Genomic DNA, 17,105 nt, shown 5'->3' with positions numbered 1-17,105 from the left:
TTTCAGTGTTCTTTATCAGAAGAGGGTTGACACCAAGTGCGCACCAATAGTCTTAATGTTCCGCAATGCCACTGTTCAACTTGAAAAAGTGGGTTTTCGAGCTATTCTCACCACATTATAAGTGTTTAGTCCTGGTGCATCAAACCCAGGCGACACACCTTGTTTGTTGAAGTTGTAGAAGTTGAATAACTGCCCATCCTGCGCCTCGAGGGACACGGAAGCAGTGCCAACTCGGAGAACGCAGGGATATTCTGTCTCAAAAACTACTCTAAAAACACGATCCACTAAATAGTTCAGTTTAATTGTCCTGTATTTTTCTGGTATTAGCTCTTCAATTTGTGGACCAAATTGTTGCATGATCAAAACTCCATCAGAGCCAGCTCTTATTTCATAAAACGTGATGTTGCTGTAAGTAAAGAAGCCAACATATGGATCAGGTTTGGGTGGTGCGTTGAGTATTTTCCTGACTTCCCTGAACGCTTTTTCAATGGCGGGAATGATTAGGTTGTACGCTTTGACGACTATATCCTGTTTTTGTGGTCGACTTCCTGCCATGAGAACTATGAGGCCTAGCTTCAGTCTTGGTACTAATGAAAAAGTAGCAGAATATCCGTCCAAATCACCATCCTTGCGCAAAACCTCATACCCCATAAGCTCATTCACCTCCCATGGCGTCCCGGTGCGGTTGGCAAAGTAATCCTTCTCACACCGGAAGAGTGGAGTCAGCATGATCTTCAAGGAATCCGGTTCAAGTAGTTTGCGGTGATACGCTCCCAAAAGCATCATGGCGACTTTGGCAAGGTCTGCCGCTGTGGAGTACATTTGACCGGAGGGACGATACCAACCCAGGTCATAGAGGGGCGCTGGTTTACCGTTGGTGTAAACCCCGACTGCCATTTGACCGTGGACTCCGGGAGATACGTCAAACCCCGTGTCCTCCATCCCCAGTCGATCTAAGATGTTGTCGAGGACCCAACGCTGGTAGTCCACACCAACTATCCTTTCTGCCATGACGTGAGCAAGTAGTGAAAAGGCCAGGTTACTGTAGTGGCATCTGCAGACAAAATGCTTTTTTAGGATTATACTGAAAATGCAGAGTTTAGTATCTTGATATTTAGCACATTAGCAACCTTTCTAGAGAAATGTTCCTGTACTCAAGTGATCTAGGAACCATTTGAACAGAATGTACTGCGCTTTTCATCCAGACACTTTGCAACAACGGCAAGACAAACAATGTATATCGGAATAGGGTTAGAAAATACATTTCGAAGCATCATTACTCATTTTTATTACAGTGATCATTACTCATTTGTGTTTTGTTGTCATGCACTGCCTCGTCTAAACATTCAATACATACAACTCTCTCTGCATGTATGTGGTCACATTATCAATATGAGCAAAACATGCAAATAAATGTAGGCTATTTACACAAAACATTCCCATTTACATCAGCCAGAAAAAACGTACTTCGTGCCCGGGTCTGCCACGAGAACATCGTCTTGTAGCAGGTTGATAGCAGTTTGTGTTCTGCCTTTCCAAAGCAAACTGGTCGCTCGAAGTCTTCTGGGCAAACCTGGATTATAACAAAATCATAGATATAAAAGACATTCCCCAAAACTCCTCCTCCTCCACCGCCAGCCTGTTCTCATGGAGATTGCTTTCCCTGTAATGTTGAGTTTGGAATAATAAACATTTCTTGCGTTTATTCAATGCTCAAAGATTCCATGCTTTAGACATGCTTTTTTATTGAGGAGTCTTGCCGCTCCACAGATCTGATCTGTAACTAGGCTTGTTGGTGTCACCTGTTTTCTCCATGGAGATTCATTTCAATTCAATTTTTTTGTAACGCCCAAAATCACAACAACGGTTGCCTCTGAAGGCCAAAGAGATGGATAAATGTAATGCCACTGTGTAACATTCAGGCAAAGCAATAATATATCCATGGAGACAAACAGCAGACAGACTCTACCAGAGCGGTTACACAGTGCACCTTTAGCATTTCATTTATTTTCCCAAATCTATCCCACTGTGTACTGCAGCAGATGGGTTTAAAATACCCTGAAGTCTGAATATGTATTTGAATGTTAGCAGTTTGGAATTGAAGACTTTTTTTTCTTCGTAGACCTAGATTTCCCGTACTACGTTATCTTTTTGGATGACAGCTTGCACATACCTGAGAGTTGACTTGCCATCCTCCTCAGAGTGACGGATGTGGAGCGGATCTGCACCTCTCCGCTGTCCAAAAATATGAGTCCGTCTGTGATGTGCTTGAGCTCGGAGTCCCGGGACCTCCCCAACGGGTTCTTAATGGTGAAGTTATCCACATACTTCTCCAGAGGGTCGTCTAAGGAAGCAATTTTCCCATCCTCCCACAGCTTGTACATCATGAGAGTGGGAAAGATCTTTGACAGGCTGGCAATCCTGAAAAAGATCATGAATTTGAGTTTATTAATAGTCTCGCACTTCAACATGTACTTCAATACAAATGACAACTTTAGAACTCAACAACATTTCAAAATAAATTATTACAGGCCTGGATCCTCTTGAGCAAACATTTGAGGTTCGTTTAAAATGAGTTTAATATCAGACTGTCTCTGAGAGCGGCTGGGATGTTCCAAGTCTCTGAGCCTTTGACTGACAGCTGACTGAAGGCTGTGCGTCTCAAAGGAACTGCACAATCACCTCGAGCAGAAGCTTTGGTTACTCTGTCCTGTTCCAGATTCATTTAATAAACTCATTCAGGGGCAGTGGAGAAAGACAATGTAAGCCTTTATAAAAATTTAACAAGCTCATTTTATTTTCTTAAAATCAAAACTTATTAGGCAGTATTAGGCAATGATAATATGAGTAAGGTAAAAAACCAATATATTTAAGGATATTTTGTATAAAAATTCATTGGTTTTAAGCAGCTTGGTTTGTAATGTTATATTCAATGTACAAAAAAAATCATACAGTGAAGAAACATTTCAGCAGCATTTTCTGGCAATAATGATCTAATTTGTTTAAAATTACAAAGTTGACGAAGTTGAGTCCAAAGTCACACCAAGATATTTAAATTCATATATAATTTTAATCTCCTCTACTTTTAAAAGTTTAAGTGGTCCCTGTGGACCTTGTGTATAATGTCTTCTTTTTATTGTCAACTTTATGTCTCAGATTTGTTACATATTTTCTCTATTGCACTTTCATGTCAAATGCCAGACATTTTGAATAGGCCAGGCCATTATGGCTTATAATGGCCTGGTAAAAGAAAAGAGAAATGTCTCTATGGGGCTAGGATTGTTAGAAATGTGTTTCAGCAGAATATGTGAATGACAAACTAATGCATTCCCAGCAATGGTCTTTACACCTAACCTACATTATTAAGCAACATTTATTTCATTTTTAAGCAACATTTATTTCATTTTAAGATGCTATACATTTGTTTATCTGTAAACACATCACTTTGCATGGATCCGTCTGATTTTACAGTGTAGGAGAGATTTAGTTTGCACTGACAAAATGCTTTGCATCAACAGCCTCAGGCTATAAACTCAACAAACATTCAACCAATTAATTTATCTAAAAGCAGCAATGCACCATTCCTCCGGGACAATCCAATTTAGTGTGAGAGTAGAAGCAGGAGCATTGTTTTTCTGACATATCCAATCAGACAATGAAGTAACAGAATGAAAAATAGTGGAGTTGGTGTTCTAAACTGCACATTGTAACTTTTCTAGTTGGGAGTCCTCAACCTGCTTGTCTCCATGGTGTTACTGCATTGTCTGGAAGGTTCCATAGAATGGAATTAAATGTATATATGTTGAATGTGTGAATAGCTATTGTACTTCACAGTTATGACTCAGTAATTTGCTTTGCATGATCAAGACATTGTGCTTAGTGTTTCCAGGACATTGTCCTGTTTCTGCTCCTGAACAATATAGCAACATGTTCAGCCCTTTAAGATGTCCTTTCTCATCATTGCATCCATGTTTCAAACTAAATCAGCTTCTTCTTCAATGTCTAACCGAATGTTTTCTATAATACATTGGCAAAAGAAATACGAAATAAGAAAGCATTTTAAGCTTTAAACTTTTAAGCATGCAAGTAATTGAGTGGAATGTTTTTTTTTTCCTAATCAAATCTGTAAATATAGTGTACAAATTATTTGACCGGACTATTTAATTTCAGTGTCATACAATTTCCAACATTGACTAATTTTAATGAAAAATCAGTGGTCCCCAATTTTCTTTCTCATAAAGTTACAAATATAGATTTGTGAACGGTAACGCCAAATGCATTAAACTCTCATTTACTTGTATGCCTCTTATTACTCTATTTCCTCCTGTTTTAAACCCCCCTCTCCAGGAGAGCTCGTCTGCGCTCTGCTGTACTTCCACTTTGCTCTCTGGTATGCCACAGCACCCAGGAGCAACACGAGGACGGTGTGAATTAAAATGTATAACGTTTGGATCCTGGGTTAAATCAGAACGTTTCTTCCCTTGAGCTCAAAGTGACCTGTCTCACTTTCTCATGCAGCGCCATACCAGACAAGAAGACCAAGTTCAGAATCAGAATCTAACAGAATCTAACAGCAGCATAAGTGACAAGTGATAAACAAGTCATATTGTGTAAAAAAATAAGTCATAATTTGCTGTGCCAAACATTTCCAGGTGAAGGCGCAGTTACCTGTAGATGGTGTACTCGTTTGGAGGGCCAGCCAGAGGGTCACTGACGTTCTTCATCCCAAAGTTGCCGGTCCACAACACAGTGTCGTTCAGAACAACAATGGCCGACAGTGAAGGGAGGCTGACAAGGTTTGTACTCTGGCGCAGCATCACGTCCACCTTGCAGCAACAAAACGATACTTTTACCTTTTGTGTCCTTTTCTGACTGAATTAATTAAGCTCTAATACCACTTTTACACTTCTAGTTTGTGCGATAAAACGTAAATGTCACTTCTTTCATAATGTCTCCAGAGCACTAAAAGGCTGCAGCTGTTGCTTTAAAACCACAGTTGAGAAAATCAATGGCCTCCTGTCAGTCAAACGTGCTGTCGTAGGCTTTCATACGCTCCAGTGGGGCAACTATCATTTCTTTTCTTCGCATACAAGCATTGTTGAAAATTAGGAAACACATTCTTAAAGTACAAAAGTTAAAACACTAAATTACCGGTACTCAAAATGACTTTATGTGGCTCATCTTCAAAAATTGACCAACATAGATAAGCAACTGTTTTGAATTTCCAGTATAGAAATGTTAGTTTGCTTTTCGTTTACATTCTACTTGCTTCAACTTTGTAGCCAATTTGAGCTTCATGAAAAGTATACATTGTGGTCAAATACACATTTATAGATACAATGAGTATGAGTACAACTATTTCTGTATTTATAAATATTTATTTGATTTCGAATTAAAAATATAGATGAAGAAATATAGAAAATACACTTGCAAATGTTTTTAAACCATGCCCTAATATCTAATAAATATAGAGTGATTATTATTTACCAAAATCATCTCAGTTACTCATATATACACATATATATATATATATATATATATATATATATATATATATATATATATATATATATATATATATATATATATATGTGGTTTATCTCAGTTTTTCCAAAGAAATTGCATTATATTCCACCTCACGTTTGACTCAAGTTGCCTCTATTTAGGATGTTTCTCTTTACAAACTATTAAAGAGTCTAATATTACACTAGAACATGATCTTCATTCATATCTTCAATCAGTTACTTCAATTTGTGACCAGTTTTAAATGGAGGGGACAGCTGTATCCACCAGATACTTTCAGAACTACATCATCATCATAAATGCACAGATTACAAAAGAAGTCAACAGGAAGTTTGTTTTGCCAAAGGAATTCTCAGGAAACGTCTTTATACAGTTCACTAACCGTTACATTTTCACCCACCATACTTTAATCTCCTTCTGTCAAGCAGAACAGTGTCTGGTGTGACGGATTACATGGTTAGGTTGTTTACTAAGACAGTCTAGGCACGATGGAGGAATAAATAATGCAAATTGAATCCAAGAGAGGCCAAAATGTCTCATGCTTCTAACACTCACCTCTTGTCAATATCAAAAATGTGTTTGATGGCCACCACAAGTAACTATAACAGCGTGCTGAAGGTACAACAATTTTTTTTTTTTTTTTTAAACAAATTCTTTTGCGTTCTGTCACTACAATGGGAAACATACTCAAAGCCTTCGGACACTATTTTCATCAATATCTCACCTTCTCAAGAGCCTCCTTCAGTCTGGGAATGGGGTGCTCCAGAGGCATTGGCTCAGGGAAACGTGGACAGATCATTTCTGCGTTAGAGCTGCGACCCATGCTTTCATCTCATGCAAAACAAACAATGAAAACAGACTTTAATCTTACTTGGGCATCATGTTGGATTAGGAAAATGCTATGTAAAGCCAATGTCGGGTTTACTATTGTTCCATTCACCATTTAGATGAATACAGCGTCATTGTGTGGCATATGAATCATGTGCCGGCCAATGATTGTGACAGTGCTGTGGGCCCACTGAGAACTCAATCAAGCAGGGACCTTTCAACAGAGTTAATGAAAGGCAAATGCATTTATGGGAGATTAGGTTCCTTGGATGTAATAGATATTTATAATGGCTTGACCTTACTTTCCTGTTCACATGTAGAATCACATTGGGCAATAGAACATGGAATGACAAATTTGGAATGATAAGCTTCAAACACTTTGTTGACTATGGGATTAATTGAAATGGCGATAAATCAAGATGTAAGAAAACAAACACAGCATTTATGAAACATATTAAGAGAAACCTTGTATGGACTCGGACATTCAAAAGCATACTATTTCTTTTTTGTTTTTAACTTGGAATATGCCATAGATTCCACGGACTCAGATGGATTTATCAAATGGATTTATCAGATGGATTTATCAGATGGATTACTTGGACCTAAAAGTCTAGGTTGTTGCAGAAACAACCCATTATTGTTGAACACGCATATTCCATCCATCTCAGATGTAGGGCTTCAACAATGGAAATGATGGATACCTGTGCAATCGCTTTTGGTGGCGGCAAAAAAGGCAATAACAAAAAAGTGGATGACAGGGACTTACCAGACATTGGGACGGATGGGTCAGCTACAGGAAGGGCTAGGAACTGATTTTATTTGGACTACTCTTTTTTCTTTTCTTTCTTGCTTTCTGTGTCTTGTTCACAATCTCATCTTACTGAGATTGGCCATGTTATTTTTGAAACGCCGTTGTAATAGTGTAGTCACATCACATTAACAGATATCCATTCTTCAAATAGAAGATAGTTTATCTTTTGATTAAGAGATGTATATCTGAAAACAGGCAACTGCTTCCAACATCATAATTACAATCAGATAAGCCAAAGAGAAAATCCTATCTATTGATTATCAGAGCCATGATGTGTGTTAATAGAAGACATGTAACAGTGAGCCTATGGCTATCATAAAGTAAACATTCACATATTTTAGACACTAACCTTTTTTACTTAAATCTTTGAGTTGGATGGGACATTATGTAACGTTTTGGATGGGTTATATTTACCTGGCATCAGTTTGGGCAACTGGTATTGCCAGAAGAAGCACCCAGTCATGACCACAGACACAACCAAGAAGAAGACCAACAGCACTTGACTCCATTTAGCCTTCATCTTCTTTTTCTCAGTGAGTCCTTCAAACTTCACGGCAGCAGCAGGTGCAGCCACAGCAGGAGGTGGCTGAGATACAGACAGACAAGGTGACCCGGAGGAACAGGTCATCGGGTCAACATCATGCACATACTATATACCGGTACAGAGAGGATAGCTACATATTTAAAACCACTACTTTCACATCAACTGAATATATGTTATTGTACGTGTAATGCACTCACCACCTGATGCATTCAAGTCTGCAGCACCACAAATAGGATTACCAGCCAGTGTAGAAATATTTACACCACAATAGCGCTTCTGTGCAAGTAGATTCCATTTCCAAAAGGTTCCCTGAATCCAATGACGAGCTAAAGAAAGTCATCGGCGTAGACTTCCATCTCTGATTCCTGACCACACTGTAATCCCGGGCCATCAGCGCTCACTACCCACAATTCAATTTCCTCCTCTGCAGCGACAGGCTGGTGACATCATAATCCCTAGATTTACTCCACCAAAGCAGCAAGGGAACTCTTAAACCCTAATCCCTGTGAATGAATTTGCTTCAGTCCAGCACGGCCCTGTTTAGAGCCTAAGTCTCACAAGCTGACAAAGATGGCACCCAACACGTTGAGATGTGGCGATTGGCGAGTGCCAAGCTTATTGTGTTAGAACGATTCTCCAGAGCAGAGTGGATCAGGACACGCACACTGTTGTGACACACCCCACAGTGGACTATACACCTGGCCAAGTAAAGACTACATGCACTCTTGATTTATGTCAAATTTGTCTTTGTGTATTTTTTTCACAGACAGAAACACTGCAGAATGCACATAACTCATTAACAAATGCATCTTCTAGTCTATAGAGTGCATCCGGAAAGTGTTTAATTTATCCACATTTTATTATGTGGATAAAGTTTTAAAAGTTGGTATGTCGTGGCCATACCAACTTTTCAATGTCTGATCTTGTCAGATCTCAGAAACTAAGCAGAGTTGGGCCTGGTTTGTACTTGTGAGACTGCTGGAATGCCAAGCACCACAGTGGCGCTATAATGCATACTGTCATGTCCTTGGGCAAGACCTTGCCTTCAGTGTCCAAGTATGCAGATGTTTGTTAGAGGAAATGTGGGAACTATGAGCTATGGCTACAATCCAGCCTGTTTACAGTATAATAATTATAATCAATATCATTATACACAACATTTATATGAGGCTTTTCAAGATACCCAAACACACTTTACATTTGAGAGACGGACACAAAAACAATTAAAAGTATAAATAAAGTTATTTTTCTTTTTCCACTTTCCACAGGGAATGGGACAGGCACATTGATAACCTGTGAACCCAGATGTTCCTCGAGTTCCTGGAGAAGCAGTCCCCTTACCATATGAATGGTTCTTCATCTGCCTGGAAGAACTGGTTCTTCTCCTGACTGGGTCCAGCTCCACTGTCTATCTCACGTCCGCCTGAGGGAGTTGGATCTCTCCTTCACTGTCGAACTCCTCCAGGTTTCTACTTTTTCCCAAAGAGGTTTGGTAGTTTTTCCTGGCCGAGAAGGAGGGTCTAAGGACAGGTGACCATGGAACATTACCAAGTCCCTATGAACATTGTTTTATCTGTTTTTCACTGTCGTCCTCCGAGACGACCACTGTTGTGATTTTGGGCGTTACAAAAATAAATTGAATTGAATTGAATTGAAAGGCAGTTTCAAAAGGGGGTTTTCATTGATTTCTTAAAAGATAATGAGTGTGGCTGAATCTGTGATGTGTTTGGGCAGGGTGTTTCAGAGGTTGGGGGCAGAAGTAGAAAAAGGCTCTGTCACCCCAGGTCTTAAGTTTTGTCCCTTTGGGAAAAGTAGAAACAGGGGAGAATCACAGTGAAGGATTGATCCTACACAGAAGAAGCCCAGGACTGACGCGCTTCCATTTGCAGATAGACTGTGGAGCCAGAACCACTCAGGAAGAGAGAGGATGGTTTATCTACCAAAACAGGTCTGTACTGTATGCATGCACTGTCACTGTTTAACAAAAAAAAGGCAAACTGTTCTTCAGGTTATAGTTTCAAACCAATTAGCTTATATTTCATTTTATAAGATTCTACAATAATCACAGCAAAAAGCAGTGTTTCAAAAATAATAAAGACCACTTGCTTGTTTTTATGTGCAGAATGCAACTATTCCTAAAAGTCAATCTTGGGGTCAGGAATGGCAATGTCTTGATCTGTTAAGCCCCTTTGATCTCATCTGCTAAAGTCAACAGGAGTTCACTGATATGATGTAATAATATCATAGCATCGTTTTTTGGACCAATCTGCCACACTGAAAACTGTATATACTACAATACTAAGAATACTAAAATATACACGATATTTTACCAAACCATTCTGGACAAGACATCCACACACAGACATTTATTGGGGGTCTGAATCAATGTTTAATCCCTCGTTTGCTATTTCTAGTTATGACCAGATATTAATGGTCAGCTTAATCGTATGACATTTAAAGCGTGGCGAAGATGATTACTGATATGATGTGAAAAACTGAAGTGTGAAAGCTGGCTCTGGATCATCCTTGTTGCATAACCTGGGATCACTAACCCATTCAGCCGCTGGTTCAGGTCACATTTTAACAACACGGCCTGGCCTTGATGGAATACATACAGAATTAATTATACATATTGATGCATGGGCCGTTTGTGAGCAAAAGGATTTATTATGTATTTCTGTGTGACTGCTTCCAGTATCATCATGATTTTATGTGGATGGATGGCCAATAGTCATAAATCCAGAAACAAAAATGTATATGTTTAAAAGGTGAATAAGAGGCACCGGCACAACTTATTTGATTCTTCCCCCATTCTCCATTACTAGTAATAATAATGCAATAATAATTATCTTAGCTATATTCACCATCTAGTCATATTCTTAAAGATATAACACAATAAAGTTCAACGAATTGGTTAGTCACGTGCCTGTAGACAGCAATTTAATACCTTAAGAAATGGATTTTCATGCATGTTTTGGCATTGCTTGCTCGATGAGTTTGTTCCATAGTTTTACACTATTATTTGTTATGCAAATGTTTTATTGTTGTTTATCACTTTTTCAACACAACATAATAACTGTATCATTAATAATACCACGTGTACTGATACAGAATATAACTTTTCTAAGAATGATTCAGGAAAATCCAACGTTTTCCTATTTATATAATTTATTTTTGTGTCAATATGTTCAATTGAGTCTAAGATCTAGTTTTAGTACAGATTAGTGTCTGTATATTTTGACAACCCTATAACCCTTACCTGCACCTGAACACCATCCACAGAGGCCTCGTTGAGGACTTTGCTGCCAGTCTTTCCCATGCTCCTGTGGATACAGAAGCACACACAACACACAAGTTATTTCTGCGGATGCGCATATGAAAGTAAGGTTGAACTTAGTGTGATATAGGGCTGGGTATTGCCAAGACCCTCGCGATACGATACGTATACCGATACAGGGGTCACGATACGATGCGTATCCCGATACTTCTATATTCTGATACAATCCCCTCATTACGCTACGTATCCCGATATATTTTTGAAAAAAGGGTCTTAGAAATTTACCAAATGGGTAATGTTTTTACTCTGGATAAGAAAATGTATGACATTTCATGTTTATCCACAAAGCACTTATTTATAAATCCATTATTCTCTAATAACTTCACACATCCAACCAACTGATCCAAACAGAAATATAAGGAACACATTCTAGTAAAGTATTGCATGTTTCTTGCCGAACAATTGGCCTGGTCTGAACATGCTGCAGCAGCATCTTCTGCACAGATCAGCTTCTGATCAGGTCCACAGCTCCTTCTCATCTCGGCCCAGAGGAGCACGGCACAAACAGCAGATACATTTTTTTTTTCTTTTTAATCAGAACAAAAAATCTATACTGTGACTCATTATTGATACGCGTATCGATACGGAGTCCGTGACGATATCGCCATATCGATATTTTGAACACAACCCTAGTGTGATATATGTACAGAGCAGGTATTCAAGTAGGTCTGTATCTGTATGTTTATATTCTCATTATAGCTAAATTAGCTCCAGCTATATATCACGTATGTAGTGCAGGCTGTTGTGTTATGTGGAAAACTACAATCTCAGGAATACGTGATGCTCATCCAAGTCATTAACTGGTGTAAGCAATATACAGATGACTGAATGAGCTTAGGCATGGTGACAGGGTGACAGGAACGCCGGACATTAGGGTCACCATCCCCGTTTTTTTTAATGTTCCTGCCACAAGCGGATGCTTTGTGCTTTGAAAGTTGGAATACAGTTTTCATAAAATTACTGATTTCAATTTGAAATTGGATTTAAATAATCAGATTGATGTCTTTGTCCACAAGTAATTAAACTATTTTCCATTAACGCATGAATGTAAAGAGTGATGTCTATTTATTCTTCACCTTATGCACAAAAATAAAGCCCCATGGCTTAAAGGACGATAAATATCTAGTTCTGCAGATCAAGTTCAAATTTGAGACTAGATTGAGAATGACTTTGGATGAAAGTTGAAACGTCTTGTTTTTCACGTCTTGTGTCCAGATGACTACAGCTGAATCATTTTCTCCTGCTTTCGGAAACCTTTTGGACAGAAGCTCTTCCACACCAGGCTCTTGAATCATGTCCTCCTTTATTTGAGGACAGGCAGCTCATTTAATCATTGATGCACATTTTAAAAAGGCATATACTCTTTAGGCTGAAGGCTACACGTGTTCACGCAGACTGTTTTTACTAGGTCAGGTCTGATTATATGTATTTTACTTTAATATTTTAATATTTTCTGTAAAAAATGGAATTGACCCTATATGGTAACTATTAAAACTTCTTCAATCTCCATGTTCACTTAATTCTATGTCGACATGCATAATACTTTGTAGCTTTATACTGTCAAGCAAAAGCAAATGAATGAACTTGTTACTTTTTATACAACCCGTTTAGGCTGTTTAGAATGTGTTTACACTTTCAATCAACAACTGAGAGCCATCTGAGTGAAGGTACTGCCCACAGCTCTGTCCCCGAGGATGGAGAAAACACACTCTGCATCAGCCCTGGATTAATGGATCCGTTTTGCATCAACACTCTAAATGCATCATTTCAATTGCAGAAAAGCCTGGGCCATGTGCTGTCTCCTGAGAAGGGTAATCTGAATGATAATCCCCCTCTCAAAATCAAGAAGCACACTTAAGTACAATCATTATCACTGCTGAAGGAGTATTTCATAACAAGGAATCAACAAGGATGAACATAATGACAAAAAACAAAGAAAGAAAATAATTAACAAGTAGTGAGGGAAGGCAATTAGTGGGGGAAATTGGTCAATTAGCTGTAGAGTCTGCATCAACGTTACCCAAGTTTCTCTTCAGACAATAAGTGCTTTTATTCATTGTTTTGGGGGGTATGTTGTATCAAATAGCCGCTTTCGTCTGACAGTCTAGAAATTCATGATGATACTTGCTAAACTATCAATAAATCATGATTTATGATGTTATTTTGCTTGGAATGGATTGATTCCAGTTCTCTTTTTCTTGTGACTCATTAGTACAAACAGCCATCTAGAAAAGTATACCCTATTGCAAAAAATACGTTTAAATTGTCTGCGCTAACCCTGACATGGTCTTTTGGTTCGTCTTATCAGAATGTCACTGGTTATGAGCTTAAATCAGTGGTTGCTCACATGGCGGCTTTGAAGTGCGGAGCAAGCTGTGTCAGTGCGGCCTTAGCCTTTAGCTTGAACTGAGCTTGATGCTTGATGAAGCATTAACTGGACTCCAAATCTTTTCAAAACTTGAAGGTGATAAATGCCACCATGACCTACATGTGTTATTAGCATGAATATTCAGTTGGAAATTCCAAAATGTAAATCTAAACTGATCACGGTAATATGGGGTACATTGTAGCTGATTCATGTCAAGCTGAAATGGTGCTCTTACCTCAGCTAATGATCAATGAGCTTTTCTGCTAATTAGCCTTTACCCCAAATTATCTAAAAACATAATTACAAAAAACAGTGTTTGAATTTGAGTAATATTCCCATATTAATATTAATTAGAATTGTGTGCAAGGCATTTATCAACTTAATAGTACACTGAGTCTTCATTTAAAAACAAATTAGATCTTAGTTAGTGCATTTCCTTGCCTTGTTTTTAACAGTTTTGCATCGTCATGAACATGTGGCACATGGACAAAGCGCATGATTATTGCTTGTGTTATATAAGCAGCAAAAAAACTGAAAAGGAACTCCCTGGCTTGAAGAATTAACTTAGAAACCTGCAAATAGTTGTTGAATCACTTACCTTTTAGTCTTGTTTTGCTTTTGTTTATTCCGTTTTGCTCTGTAAACTCCAGTCTTGTGGCTACAGACAGACAGATGTTGGTAGCATGCTTGTAGAGGGCTAAATCCGGCTCGTTCCCACTCACTGTGGGAGATTAAGCAGACTGCCAATGCTCACAGCTGCCATGCCACAAAAATGGGTGCCCTTTCACTGTGGCTAACATTGTGTGTTTGCATTTGCCCAATTGTGTGTGTAGTAGAAAGAGATGTTATGGGTCAATGGTTGGTTTCATAATTGTATGATTTGAACAGAAAACATTAGTTTAGAATCATTAGTTGCTTATTGTATTATCTGCTAGTCTGCAGTTAACATGTTGAGGTATTTCAAACAAGGATGGAGATAATGAAGAGAGCTTGTCTGTGCATAGTTTTGTTATTAGGCTTATTTTTCCTTTTAAGTTTAAACACATTTCATAATAACAACAAACCAAAGGAGGTTCAGGTGGCATTTGGTCTTTAAATTATGGTATTAAAGATTCTGAGTATTAAAGATTTTGAGTTGATATGCTGGTTGGCCAATATTATTGGTGATGTCTGCATTTGGAGAACTATCGGCAGATATTCCACCTGGGTATGTTATACATTGTTGTAATTTAAATCTAAAATACAATAATTTAATCCAATTTATTGACAGAACATTGCAGCAATATTTAGCGTGGCTCCATTTTTCCATGCAGTAGTTTGTTTGTGTGTCTGAAATGCCGTAGTGCAGCTGAAAGCAGCTCCAGACTCTGACCATTCATGGCTCTGACTGAGGAAGCGCTGGATTTAAATACTCTCAACTCAGCTACAAACTCAAGAATAAAAGCTAACTTCAGCATGGCTCACACACGTGACACCATAGGACTTTTTTTTTATCAAAGCGTTAGTGTGGAGAAGAGGGATGATTATGGCCAGCTAACGTTAGCACACGCATGGATTATTCACTACGGACAATTGCTTGAAGTGAGGATTAAAAAAAAATCCCATTTTAGAAGAGTAATGATCTGAGGTGGCCTGTCTGAGTGGTACGTGTTGTAAATGTACCAGTTTTGAGAAAGGGATTCTGATTGTGATTGTGATTCTGTTGGCAAACATTACCTCTATTCTCTGAAAATAGGCTAATTACATTAATTACCGCCATGCGCATGCATTAATTATGTTCACGCAACTTTTGGCTCATGAATTCACTTAAACAATTAGAGTACTATAACAAAAAGATAGATTTTCAACCTTTAAAATTCATTGTTAAAAGGCAGAATAACAGTAAATATCACCTTAATAAACCCAATTTAGAATGAGTAGAGCATGACACACTTTTTATAATCAGCTGTCTGCAAACTTTATTTTACATGACTAAATTTATCGGCACCTGCAACCTTTTATATCAGTATTTTCGTATCAGAACACCAAAATCCATATCGGTCAGGCCCTAGTAACTGCACACACATTTTCATAATTCATAATAAGTTTTCCCTTCTACCAGCTCAGCTTGATATCGTACCATTCTTTATTGGAGTTTCAGGTCTGAGTTGCCCCTGAGTAATGGTCACAGACCATTAATTTACCTAATCATCCGCAATGTTCTCAGTGTTGAATAGGAAAATGGAAACATGCCCTTTTGTTTTAGATGCATTTTAATGTAACCCCATGGATACAGAGAAGGAGCCGGCTGGGCCCGTTGTCCTTGGCGACATGGTGCTGCTTTTACTGAGCATGACTGATCACTGGCTTGGATTTAGTTATTTGGAAGCCAGCAAACAGTGCACTGAAGCTGTTGTTGTCTTCTGTCAGGTCTCAAATGGAGACACAACTTTAACACCTTTAACTACGTATTGTTGGCCATTTTAATGCAAGAGGACAACATTAAAGAAGGACAGCAATCAACTGTGTAATCGATTTTTGAATTTCAAGGGGCCCGCAAAACATTGAGGTAACTCATTTCATTCTATTTTATTCAGAAAAAAAATGCTAATCCATTCTGACTCTGTTAAAACTATTTTTCAGAGGGTTCCTGTTCGGCAGCAAAGGTCAGAGAAACGTTCTCAACTAGAGCACAAGACACAACACAGACACAAACACTACAACACACTAAACAATAAGGACTATAAGTGTAGCCCTCACCCAGAAGGAGTCTGTATACCTTTTAAAAATAGTTATCTGAGCTGCTAGTCATCAGATGTGGTGCAGATGTGGAACATCGATCTAGTGTTTAGCTTCAGGTTTAGAGATGGAATTAAGCCAGAGTGCGGGGGTTATATTCATTTGGAGATAAAACCTCATGGACATGCTCTTTATATAATTTTCAAAGAGCATTACAGCTGCCCTGTTGTAAAGTCTGGCCACTGAGGAGGATTTATTCGTTTATAAAATAATTTTATTTTCTGTAATACTTTCTAGACAATATGAAGTAGAGCACAATGCTGCATGTAGTTGCTGACAATTCATTTAATGAGACTGTTAATGTACATACTCTGTGTAATTACATTTTCAATGCTTAAAGCGTACAATAATCCAGTCCAGTTTGTTAATGCAATGACTGAAATAATCTGTAGATTTCAGATGTAAAAACATGCACATTTCACTCTATCGTTTTAAATTAAGAGTTATCGGGATTAGTCAAGCTATTTTATGATGTATTTTTTCTTCATGTATTTAAAAAGAATAAATGCTTGCATGTTGTGAAGAGTATCAGAGTAGACAAATGTGCACCAGAGACAATAAGAATAACTAATACGTTAAGGTTAAAGGCGCAATGGACGATTTTTCGGTGATTTGAGAACGCAGGCGGAAGTGCGCATGCGCACTCCCCCGTACGAACTGATACAACACACACGTGCGTTTGTTTATTAGCGCGATGGATCGCATCGCTCGTCTCCCGTAGATTTCAGTCCACTTCCTCGAACTGTATTTCTCCGTCTTCATTTTGCCCCGTACACTGAGGGAACTATATTATGATAGATCCATGCGCTTAGACACGGGGAAACGTGGGGATGAGCCTGACGCGGCTGCAGGTGAGCGGTAGGTGCGTTTTATGATTGATACGTGGCAGGACTAATGATTTATCCACGCCACGAGG

General features: G+C 38.5%; 1 protein-coding gene across 2 annotated transcripts in view; it reads right to left on the bottom strand.

The window, feature by feature from the left end:
* lactbl1b (lactamase, beta-like 1b) overlaps positions 1-11,025 on the bottom strand; it is an 11,063-nt gene extending 38 nt beyond the window's left edge. The window contains exons 1-7 of one of the 2 annotated variants that reach the window (XM_072452185.1): positions 10,966-11,025; positions 7,577-7,748; positions 6,248-6,354; positions 4,669-4,826; positions 2,174-2,421; positions 1,468-1,573; positions 1-1,054 (exon numbers count right to left, since the gene is read on the bottom strand). The exon at positions 1-1,054 is cut by the window's left edge and continues 38 nt beyond it. In XM_072452185.1, the coding sequence (XP_072308286.1) occupies positions 76-1,054; positions 1,468-1,573; positions 2,174-2,421; positions 4,669-4,826; positions 6,248-6,354; positions 7,577-7,748; positions 10,966-11,025 (1,830 nt within the window). In that variant the 3' untranslated portion in view covers positions 1-75. Of the gene's footprint in view, positions 1,055-1,467; positions 1,574-2,173; positions 2,422-4,668; positions 4,827-6,247; positions 6,355-7,576; positions 7,749-7,903; positions 8,109-10,965 lie in introns of those variants that run through there. The other variant, XM_072452186.1, reaches the window with a different exon arrangement.
* Positions 11,026-17,105: the final 6,080 nt, after the last annotated feature.

The sequence above is a fragment of the Eucyclogobius newberryi genome, unplaced genomic scaffold (genome assembly GCF_026437365.1).
Source record: "Eucyclogobius newberryi isolate DKJ021-1_F unplaced genomic scaffold, fEucNew1.0.hap1 SCAF_19, whole genome shotgun sequence".
Lineage (NCBI taxonomy): Eukaryota > Metazoa > Chordata > Actinopteri > Gobiiformes > Gobiidae > Eucyclogobius > Eucyclogobius newberryi.
Note: the sequence above shows the minus strand (reverse complement) of the source record. Positions and strands in the feature narration are given on the sequence as shown.